Genomic DNA, 11,982 nt, shown 5'->3' on the forward strand with positions numbered 1-11,982 from the left:
GTCTCCTCTATGGTTTCTGAGCCAGAACAGGGTCTCTTCCACCACCTTAGGATGCCTGTGAGAGAAGCATTGGGCTACTCCTGCAGGCTCAGGAGGATAGGGCACACCCAGAGCACATTTATTCTGTCATTATCCTCTACCTGCAAATTATGAAGCTTCCACTGCAGTGAAAACAGACAGCATCTCTTGAGCCTGCTTGCAATAGGCACCAGGGAGTTACCCAGCTCTGCCTTGGGTCTTTGTTACTTGTTTTCCTGCTGAGCCTCATCGTACCCATCGAGGCAGCAACAACTAGACCCAAGGGCTCTGTGGCCTGGGCATGTCAAAGAAGTAATGAAGGAGCAGGGTACTTTGTGGGAGACACAGTGACATGTCCTCTGTGGACACAAGATTGGATATAAACATTTGTTCTAGGGACAATTTCTTACCAATTGGTTCCATTTTAGGAGTGTGCCAAATCCTGGAGATCCAGGTGATTTGATGGAGGAAGTGGAACTCTCTGTCTGTCATGTCTCTAGTCCCTTTAATATCTTAGGATGCCTTTCAGTCTCTGGAAAACCCAGAGGGCTGCTGGGCACCTTCCTGCCTGACTCAGGATACCAGTTTAGAAGGTGGGTCCCGAAGATGTGCACAGCTGCTGGCTCCATTTCTCACACTCCGTTCTTTTCCTTCACAGCTGGCAACGTGGGACTCAGAGAAGGGCCTGAATGGCAGCCTGCAAGAGAGGCCCATGGGCAGCCGTCTCCAAGGACTGACTCTCAAAGTGGTGACTGTCTTGGTAGGATCATGGAGATATTCTGGGAGCTTCACCATCCAGGCTTTTGAGTCAGAGGCTGCTTTCTGTTTAATGCTGGGTTTGGAGACAAAGGGATCTTCAGGAGTGGTCTGACCTTTCATAAGGCCTCTTATTCAAATAATTGTGTGAATCATGAAGGGCAGAGTAAGGTTGGAGATTCTGTCCAGGGCCTCCAAGCCTTCATGGAAGGTCCCTGAGCTGCTCTAGAGAAGGAACGCTCATCCACATCTGCTGCTGAGCTCCAGAGGGGCCCAGATGCTCCACTTGTTCTTGGGTGTAGACTGGATCTTAACCTACTGCTGGGCCTTAGGAGAGCTGTGCGGGTAGCCAGGGTCCCTGCAAGATGCGGGAGGAGGACATTCATTCTTCCAGCATCCAGCATCACCATGTGACACAAAATTCATAATGAACACCATTTGTCAGTTGCCATTTTTTTGCACGATTGTCCAGAAGTCATAGACTTTTACATAGACTTTTTCAATTTCTTTCTTTTGCCTTTTTAGAAGAACTTTAGGAGACATCTTAAATTTACCTCTTATTGGCTGGGTCAGACATGGTCCAAATGCTTCCCTCTGTCCCAGCAGGCTCTGGTGTCCTCTTGGCTCAGAAACATTTGGCAGCAGAGTTTCTGCGTTCCTCATATGCACTGCATGGATAAACCTTACAGCCTATTTTCCCAACAAAAGTAAATTAATGAGATATATTCTCTAGGGATGTTTGTGGGAAGCACCCTTCTTGCTCAGTTTCACATGAGAAGGAAAGAATAGGAAAAGGTAGGAAAGGTCGAGGTGTTTTCCAAATGCCACCTACTCCCCCATGTGGCACAGCACAAAGTGTGTGGAGGCAAACACGGCATGGCTTTGGACTTGGGAACTGTGGGTTTTAATCCAATCCTATTCTTTGACTCACAGTGTGACCTTGGAGCATTAATCATCATCCATTTTCTAGCACAACCTGATAGATATAATACTTCTTCTCTCAATCTAATATCACGGAGCTTTATTGCCATTTATTATCCTGGATGAGGAGTGTCCCATTTCTCATGTGGGTCCCATAGACTTATGGCATTTCCTAAGGACAGAGCCCTGGTTCTGCATGAATGTTAGAAATGAAGGAACAAAAACAAGCCATGTTATTCCAGGATGACTTAAGACAGGGCAAGTAAATCCATACTCACAAAATCCTGCTGATTGGAGCAATTGTCTGTTGCTCTGTACCCTGAATGTCCATAAAGTGCTTTTAGAAAAGGACAGAGAAGTTCAGCTTCCAGTCCTAAATTGGATAAATACAAATGCTCTAAAGTTATGATTCATCAGATTGGTCTCTCCAACAGCATCCTGGAAATATGTGTTAGTGAGCCTGTTGTTTAATTGAAGAACATCCATTCTGTTGTCCTCAGGAAGAGCCTTTTGTGATGGTGGCTGAGAACATCCTTGGACAGCCCAAGCGCTACAAAGGGTTCTCCATAGATGTCCTGGATGCACTGGCCAAGGCTCTGGGCTTCAAATATGAGATTTACCAGGCCCCCGATGGCAGGTACGGTCACCAGCTCCATAACACCTCCTGGAACGGGATGATCGGGGAGCTCATCAGCAAGGTAGGTCCCAGAAGCAGATTCTTGGGGAGGGGCCCCCTAGTCTGCCTGTGGGCTCACATCTCAACCTGGCCCATGATGCAGTTGAAACCTTGTGGCCAGCTAAACAGCCCACAACCACCATTCCCCCATGTGCCGAGGCCCTCTTTTCCTCAATCCCCCCGCTGTGCCTGTTTCTGCTTTTTCATCTTCTCACTCTCTGGTGCTCTGTGTTTTCCCTCCCTGCCCTTCAAAACTCCCACCCACACTGGACTGAAACAGGAATGAATTCCCACTGGGGGGTACCGGTGGGTGCATATTCTCCTGTCCTCACAGACCACAGGTGGGGTGTGTACACGCACGTGTGTTTAAGGATGCACACATGTGCGAGTGTGCATGTGTCCACATCACTGTGTGTTGGTCGTGTGGCATTCCTGAGCTCTCATACTCTTTGCAAGTCATTAGTCTCCCTCCCTTCTACAGACTCTGAGTCCTCATTGACACTCACAGCATGAGGCCAGTTCACAATGTCCCTTCCTTGCCCAGGTCATCTCATGACCTTTGGGTCATTTCCCCACAATCATTTATAATGGTGGAATCTGATCAGACACTGTCTCTCAGTATAACTGCTGCCACCAAACTTGACAAGTTCTGACATTTCCATGGACAATCCTGGACTCCAGAGCTTGGACCTCCTCCCCTCCAGTGAGCCTCACTGTGCTCCACTCCAGCGCCCCTCCCATGCATCTTGCCAGCGTCCCCACGTCCCCATTCCTAGCCCACTTTGTGACCACAACTTGTCCTTCTGACTCTTTCAGGCACTTACTCCTAAAACAGAGGCCCTTTGCTTTCTGAACCTATAAAGGCAGACATTAGGCCTGGAATCTCTTCAATTTCTTTTCATCTTTATTTTAAAAAACAATTTCATTGTAATAAAATTGCATAGTATAAAAGTCACCCACTTTAGATGTACAATTCAGTAATTTTTAGTAAATGTACCAAGTTGTGCAACCGTCGCCATAAGCTAGTTTTAGAATATTTCCATCACCTTACTGAGACCTCTCATGCCTGCTTACAGTTAATACCATTCCCACCCCAGCCCTAGGCAACCATTAATACATTTTCTATCTCAATGGAGTTGCTTTTGTGAACATTTCATATAAATGGAGTCATGCAAAATGTGGTCTTGTGTGTCAAGCTCTTTCCACTTAACATACACATTTGAGGTTCATCCTTCTGGTATGTTCTGTGCCCTTCGGACACTGCAGGCTTCCCTGGCTACTGTGCCCTCGTGGTTAACCAGACAAACCCCTGTTCCTTTCATCCCTTCTGATTCCCTGTTTTCTTGATTTCTCGTTGCATCCAAACTCTGAGTTGATTCTATCATCCACCCTTTTTACTCTGACCAACCTCAGCTGGGCCTTCCATACAGTTCAAGACCTTTAACTTGTCCTTTGCTGGGCCCCGTGGCTACATCACTGAGAGACTGTTCCAAAAGTTTACTTTCTCCTCGGACTATCTAATCATCTTCTCTCATTCTCAATTAAAAAAACAACAGGCTATATTCCTATATTGAGAAAAGAACTGGAGACGTCTGGGCGTGCGATTCTGTTTCTGCTTCCTATGAAATTCACACTGCAAGGCACCTACCCTCCCTGTCACAGGGGGAGGGTCTCTGCCTGTCACAGGTCCACCCCTCCACCTGTGTCATGCATAGATTCCCTTGTGCCTCCTCTGGACCTTGCTTCATAAATTATTTCCCCCCCATCCTGTCTTATAAACCTATAAGACAGCCCTTAAATGTGCTTCAAACCTTCTTAGGTCTAAAAATAGATACCTAGATGTTGGATTTCTGAAAAGAGAAGCAAGAACCAGAGATGCAGGTGTGACAAGTATAAGAGAAGAACTCAGACATAGTCACCTCCAGTGCTTTCCTCCTTACTCTAGATCGTTGTTGGATCTCACAGTTTAGGTCACTGGTGTATCTACCTCTTCACCATGTTATACTTTATATAATCCCTCTATGGGCGTTTCCCCATTTTGAGCATGTAGGTTGAATCAGCTGTGACAACTGGCTGTTGTAAACACACCTGGTTCTGCTGATCCCTTCCACTTGGAGCCCAAGGGCCAAGATCAAGGTGATGACTGTGCCTTTCAGTGCTCCAGACCCCAGTATTACCGGCCTTCTACCCATCTAGGTGTGAGGCTCTCAACTTCCACCAAACTTGGTAGCTTCATCTTCAGTTTAATTTCCATCTTAATGGAGTCTCTGTTTGTAAAATAAAGCCTGTTTTGGAAAGCAAAACTCTGGGGTGGTAATTTTGAGGTCACAGTACAGCATGTCCAGAGACTCTTCTCAAGATGGCTTTATTATGGCAAGAACCAACCCATGTGTCTGCAGGCAATGAGTTAAGGATAGTGGAAAATCAAAATAGGTACTGACCCCTTTCTTTCTGGAGGATTTACCTTCAGGCAGAGAGTCTGAAAATGAAACAATCAGAGACCGATATGTTAATGGGATTCAAGGTAGTTGCATAACTCGACATATAACTTCTAAAATATTTTAGAGAAGATATCAGTGATGTGATCCATGTGGGATGATGGCGTTTGGAGAGGCTTGGTGGAGGAATGAAGTGTGCCTTGGCCTTGGTGTCTATGGAGGATGCATAGACACCTAGAAGACAGAAGGGCCTTCTTGGTGGGGTGGAGGGAAACACAGACAAAAGGAAGGGGACCACTAAAGCTTGCTAGGGAGCAATAATGAAGTGAAGAAAAACTACAATTCATAGAGTAACGAAGATGCTTTACTAGACTCTTTTCTCCAAAGAGGCTTCCGGGAGTTTTAAGGGTAGGGGAGAGAATTTCATAAGGTGGAGGAGGTAATAACACACACTTAGTGTTGGATTTTCCTTATGATATTCAAAGTCACAGTGTGTCAACTTTCAAGTCCATTTCCTCTGGACAGAACAACACCAAGGGCAGAGGCGGGGACCCTGACCCAGGGCAGAACCCAGCAGCAAGCCGAGCACTGCCCCTCATGATGTGCTTTGCCTTTCAGAGAGCAGACTTGGCCATCTCTGCCATCACCATCACGCCGGAGAGAGAGAGCGTGGTGGACTTCAGCAAGCGGTACATGGACTACTCGGTGGGGATGCTCCTCAAGAAGCCCGAGGAGAAAATCAGCATCTTCTCCCTTTTCGCTCCATTTGACTTTGCGGTGTGGGCCTGCATTGCGGCTGCCATCCCTGTGGTTGGCGTGCTGATATTTGTGTTGAACCGGATACAGGCCGTGAGGGCTCAGAGTGCTGCCCAGCCCCGACCGTCTGCGTCTGCCACCCTGCACAGCGCCATCTGGATCGTTTACGGAGCCTTCGTTCAGCAAGGTACCTTCCTGGCTGCCTGATGGTTGAGTAGCACCTGGGGCCGGGAAGAACTTATCCACAGGCAGAGTTTTCGGATGCATTTTGCCAAAGTCATTTAAAATGCAATTTTATTTCATCTCTAGGACAGTACTAATATCATGCAGCACCCAATTTCTCTGAGTAACATCAGAAATTAAATGAAACGACAAGAAACACAACTTCAAATCCAGATTCTCCACTTTAGATAAAATTAGCTCTGGATTCTGCTCTGTGCTTGTCTCTCCTCCCACATTAGATTGATTGCTATGCACATGAGGTTGTCAAATGAAGCTCTGAATCTGGCTTAAATTTGAAGTCTTAATGGGAAAAAAAAGTCACAATTGTGTTCAAATCACCTGAGCAGTACTCCAGCCCTTCTGGAGTTGCAGTCTCCTGTCTCTGAGAGATCTGGAGATAGCACATCATCCAGTGGTGAGTTACAGGACTGTGCAATGTGGATTGGAATCCACAAATTACAAAGTTTCCAAAGTGAGTCTTGGCCCTCACTAAGGGGCTTGAAGCATGGCTAACGCTTTGCAAGGTTACGCAGGGAGAACAGGCTTTAAGAATCTTTCTTCTGTTACCACCCTTAGGTGGACCAAGGAGAAGTGATCAAAAAGCCAGCTTCTGACTAAAAGTCACATGCAATGATTTCTGAAAATCTTGGGGAAAAAGTCGCCTAGAGAGGGCTTCAGTATTAGTAAAAGTGATAAGATACATCTCATTTCTCAGGTTTAAAAGAAAGCCAGGGAACCCTCCGGGTAGAAGATAATTCTATATTTACAGAATTCCTGAGTCTCCTCTATGTGAACTTGGAATTGGAAAGGGAGCTCACATCAGGCTGCAGCCCTAGAACTTCTTACCACTATGAGGTAGCCTCTTCTAACTGGAAAATTTTGATATTCAGAGCTCTATCCTCGGTGCTTTGACAAACTTCTCGTCACCGGAGGGCCAATCCTAACTTTTCCATATTTTGGGGTCCTTCATCCCTTTCCAAGATTGGTGCTTTTAAGATCCTTTCCCAGAATTGGTATAGTCCCCCCATACCCAGCTGTCAGTCACTTCCTTGGTCCTCAGCCCATCTCCAATGGCAGCGTGTGTGCCCGGCTGCAGGTGGAGCACCTCCTTGGGGGTGGGAGTCAGAACAGAAGCTGCAGCCGGTCCCCCTTGCCTACTTCCTGCAGGTGGCGAATCTTCCGTGAACTCGGTGGCCATGCGCATTGTGATGGGCAGCTGGTGGCTCTTCACCCTCATCGTGTGCTCCTCCTACACGGCCAACCTTGCTGCCTTCCTCACAGTGTCCAGGATGGACAATCCCGTCAGGTAAGCCTATTCCTCCTTCTAGATCTAGAACCGTCAACTCCGAGAAGCGTTAAAGGGGATGTAAACCTGTCCGGAAGAGAGCCTGGAAGCACAGACGGCCTCAGATTTCAGATCTGCAGTTGATGATCAGAATCTTTAGTGAGTGAAGAAGAGCTTCACTCCTGTTTTATTTTATTTCATGCACAATTACATAAATGTATACATTCATTAAGTCATATTTCTCTGAACATTTAAATGCTGCTTACAAAACAAATAAATCAAAACATTAAAATGAACACATTAAATTTTCTCAGACATTTAAACGTTGATTACAAACTTATTTAGTCAAAATTTTATAAACAGTTAAAATTAAAGTCACAAGTCTAATATATTTTTCAAATCTTCAAACACCTTAAAAGCATGCTAATTATCACAATGATTAGAAAATTTCTTTCACTTCCGTTTATAAAATTATACAATTATTGAAACCAAGGACTAACCGTTTTTCTTGATGTTTACAAAATGTTAAAATTATGGCATGAACAATTAGTTCAATGTAGTGAAATAATTCTTGGAAATATCTTTGTTTTATGATCAGATTCCCAAATCCAGTGTAAATTTCAAAAGAACTTGGACAGAGTGAATGAGTGTTGATATGTGGTTGCTGAAGTGGCCATAGGCATGGATGTGTCCTGCACTTCGTTGGGTACAATATTAGCTTCAATATTACTTCTCACTTGAGCACTGATTATGGTTTTTTGAGCTTCTGCTTTTAGTAACTTCCCCATTAATCCATCATACTCACTATCATTGTACTGGTATTTTTGATCCACTGCTCTAATCAAGTCATCCATACTCAACCAGCTTCTATGGCTCCCGACCGCCTATTTAAAAGCATTTAAACTCCTTGACTAGAATTGAAGATTCAGTATATTATCTAGTATCTTTATTACATTGACATTTTTACTGAGATAACTATAGGTTCACAGGCAGTTGTAAGAAGTAATGCAGATAGGTCTCCTAGGATGCTTTACCTAGTTTCCACCAGTGGTAACATTCTGCAAAACTGTAGTATCCTACCACAACCAGGGTATTCACATTGACACAGTTGGCTGATTTTAGCCAGACTTTCCTGTGTGTGTGTGTGTGTGCATTTGGTTCTGTACAATTTTATCATGTGGGTAGATTTGTGCATTCACCACACAGTAAAGATATGAACACTTCCATCGCCACAGGGATCCATTGTGTTGTCTTTTGGTAACCACATCCATCTCCTTCACATTTCTTCCCCTCACACCCTGTTCCTAACCCCTGGCAATAACAAATTGTCCTCTATTTCTAAAATGTTGTCACTTTAAATGTCTTACATAAATAGAATCATACCTTTTGGGGTTGGCTTCCTCATTCAGCATAATTCCCTAGAGATTCATGTGGGTGCTTGTGAGTGTTAACAGTTCATTGCTTTATGGTTGAGTAGTATCCCTGTACCGCAGCCTGTCTGACCGTTCATCCATTGAAAGATGTCTGGGTTGTTTTCAGATCTTGGCAATTATGAATAAAGCCACTGTAAACATTTGTGTGTAGGTTTTTGGGTGGACATAAGTTTTCATTGACATATGATAAATGCCCAATAGTGCAAAAGTTGGGTTGTATAGTAATTGCATGTTGAGTTTTATAAGAAACTATCCAACTGCTTTCCAGAGTAACTGTTCCATTTTACATTTCTACCAGTGATGTAGGAATGATCCAGTTTCTCTGCATCTTTGCCAGCATTTGGTGTTGTCACTATTTTTTGTTTCACTGTTCTGAAATGTGTGGAATGTATCTCATAGTGGTTTTAATTTACATTTCCCTAATGACTAGTGATGTTGAACATCTTTTCATGTGCTTATTTGCTGTCTGTATACCCTTGTCAGTGAAATATTTTGCCCATCTTGTAATTGGATTGTTTTACTATTACTGTTGTGTTTTCAAAGTTCTTTATATATTTAGATACTAGTTCTTTATCAGATCTGTGCAAATATTTTCTCCCACTCTATAGATTGTCTTTTCAAACTCTTAATAGAGTTGTTCACAGAAAAAAGTTTTTTAATTTTGATGAGGTCAAATTTAAAAACTTATACCTTCATAACTTATTATGTTTTTGCTTTCATGTCTTTGCCTAGCCCAAGGCCCTGAAGATTTTCTCCTCCTTTTTTTTTTCTAAAATTTTTATAGTTTTACATTTTACATTTCAGTCTACAATCAATTTTGAGTCAATTTTAGTGTAAAGTTTGAGGTTTAGGTTAAGATTCTCCCCCCAACCTTGTCTATTGAGCACCATTTGTTGAAATGGCTATCCTTCCACGATTGAATGTACCATACACACACACACATGCACACATGCACGCACACATGCACACACATACACATGCATGCACACACACACACATGCACGCACGCACATGCATGCACGCACGCACGCATAAGCATGCACACACACACCCCATAATGTATCATAATTTTGTGTGTGTATTTGTGTAGTGAAAACATTTGATATCTATTCTTTTAGCAAAGTCTAAATATATAATACAGTATCATTAACTATAGTCACAGTGCTGTACACTACATCTCCAGAACTTTTTCATCCTATCTAACTGAAACTTTTTGTACCCTTTGACCAAAAGCTCCACATTTTCCCCAACTGCCAGTCCCTGGAAACAACCATTCTTCTCTCTGCTTCTGTGAGTTTGACTTTCTAAGATTCGACACATAAGTGAAATCATGCAGTATTTGCCTTTCTGTGCCCAGCCTAGCACATTTGGCTTAGCATGATGTCCTCTAGGTTCATCCATGTTGTCTCCAATGACAGCGTTTCCTTCTTTTTGAGGCAGAGTTATACTCCATTGTGTAGATACCACATTTTCTTTATCCATTTATCCAGGGGTGATATTCATGTCTTGGCCATTGTAAATAATGCTGCAATGAACATGGGAGTACAGATGTCTCTTTGACACTGATGTTATTTCCTTTGGCTATATACAACAAAGTAGGACTGCTGGATTATGAGGTAGTTCTGTACATCAGTTTTTGAGGAACGTCTACACTGTTTTCCATGAGTGTACTAATTAATTTCCCAACAACAGTGTACAAGGGCTCCCTTTTCTCTACATCCTTGACATCATTTGTTGTATTTTGTCATTTACATAATAGCCATGCCAGCAGGTTTGTAGTGATAGCTCATTATGGTTTTGGTTTGCATTTTCCTGATGATTAGTGATCTTGAACATTTCTTCATATATCTGTTGGGCATTTTTATGTCTTCTTTTGCAAAATATCTCTTCATGTCTTTTGCCCATTTTTAACTGGATTATTTGTTTTCTTGCTATTGAGTTGTTTGAGTTCTTTACATATTTTGGATATTAGCACATTATTAGATGTATGGTTTGCAAATATTTTTTCCCATTCTGTAGGCTGTCTCTTCACTCTGTAGGTTGTTTACTCTGCTGTACATAAGATTTTTAGTTTGATGCAATTCTGTTTGTTTATTTTTGCTTCTGTTGCCTGTGCTTGTGGGGTAATATCCAAACAATCATTGCCCAGATCATTGTCAAAAAGGTTTCCCCCTATGTTTTCTTTTGGAAGTTTAACAGTTTCAGGTCTCATATTTAAGTGTTTAATCAATTTTGAGTTATTTTTGTATATGGTGTGAGATAAGGGTCTATTTTCATTCTTCTGCATGTGGATATCCAGTTTTCCCAACACCATTTACTGAAGAGAATGTCTTCCTCCTTGTGGGTCCTTGTTAACTTTGTCAAAGATCAATTGACTATAAAGGTGTGGGCTTATTTCTGGGCTCTCTCTTCTCTCACATTGATCGATATGTCTGTTTTTATGCCAATATCATACTGCTTTGATGACTATAACTTAGCAATACATTTTGAAATCAAATACTGTAATGCCTGCAGTTTTGTTCTTCTTGCTCAAGGTTGCTTTGGCTATTTGAGGGTCTTTGGTGGTTCCACATGAACTTCTGAATTGATTTCCTACTGCTGTGAAAAATGTCATTGGAGTTTTGATAGGCATTGCACTGAATCTTTAGATGGCTTTGGGTAGTATGAACATTTTAACACTATTAATTCTCCCAATCTATTAATACAGGCTATCTTTCCATTTGTGTCTTCTTCAATTTCTTTCACCAGTGTTGCATATAGTTTTCAGTATACAGATCTTTCCCCTCTTTGGTTAAAGTTATACCCAAGAACTTTATTTTTATGCTATTTTAAATGGGATTATTTTCTTGATTACTTTTTCAAATACTCTGTTGTTAGTATATAAAAACACTCCTGATTTTTGTATGTTAATTTTGTATCCTGAAAATTTACCGCATTTATTTATTAGTTTTAACACTTATTTGGTGAAATCTTTAGCATTTTCTGTATAGAAAATCTGTCATCTGCAGAGACCATTTTACTTCTTCCTCTCTAATTTGAATTCCTTTTATTTATTTTTATTGCCTAATTGCTCTGGCTAGGACTTCCGGTCCTCTATTGGATAGATATGGTAAGTAAGAGTGGGCATTCTTTTCTTGTTCCTGATCTTGCAGGAAAAGCTTTCAGCTTTGCGCCATTGAGTACGATGTCAACAGCAGGCTTGTCACATATTGCCGTTATTATTTGAGGTACATAAATTCTATTTCTAGTTTGTTGAGAGTTTTTTTTATCATGAATTTTGCCAAATGCTTTATCTACTGTGTTAAGATGAATATATGATTTTATCCTTCATTTTGCTAATGTGATGCATCACATTTATTGCTTTGCATATATTGAAGCATCCTCCCTTTCTAGGGTTAAATTCCACTTGATTATCATGTATGATCCTTTTAATGTGCTGTTGAATTTGGTTTGTTAATGTTTGTTGAGGATTTTTAC

At 42.1% G+C, this 11,982-nt stretch overlaps 1 protein-coding gene across 1 annotated transcript; it reads left to right on the plus strand.

Annotated features, from left to right (window-relative positions):
* Nucleotides 1–676: 676 nt before the first annotated feature.
* Nucleotides 677–11,732, plus strand: LOC103581593 (glutamate receptor ionotropic, delta-1-like; the record flags this gene model as incomplete). Its single annotated transcript, XM_008563389.1, has 5 exons — nt 677–778; nt 2,196–2,393; nt 5,428–5,752; nt 6,955–7,093; nt 11,658–11,732. Coding segments are annotated over 5 exons (839 nt in total), but the record flags the coding sequence as incomplete, so codon positions are not given.
* Between the last annotated feature and the right edge of the window lie 250 nt (nt 11,733–11,982).

Source organism: Galeopterus variegatus, unplaced genomic scaffold (assembly GCF_000696425.1).
Source record: "Galeopterus variegatus unplaced genomic scaffold, G_variegatus-3.0.2 Scaffold13421, whole genome shotgun sequence".
Taxonomy (NCBI): Eukaryota; Metazoa; Chordata; class Mammalia; order Dermoptera; family Cynocephalidae; genus Galeopterus; species Galeopterus variegatus.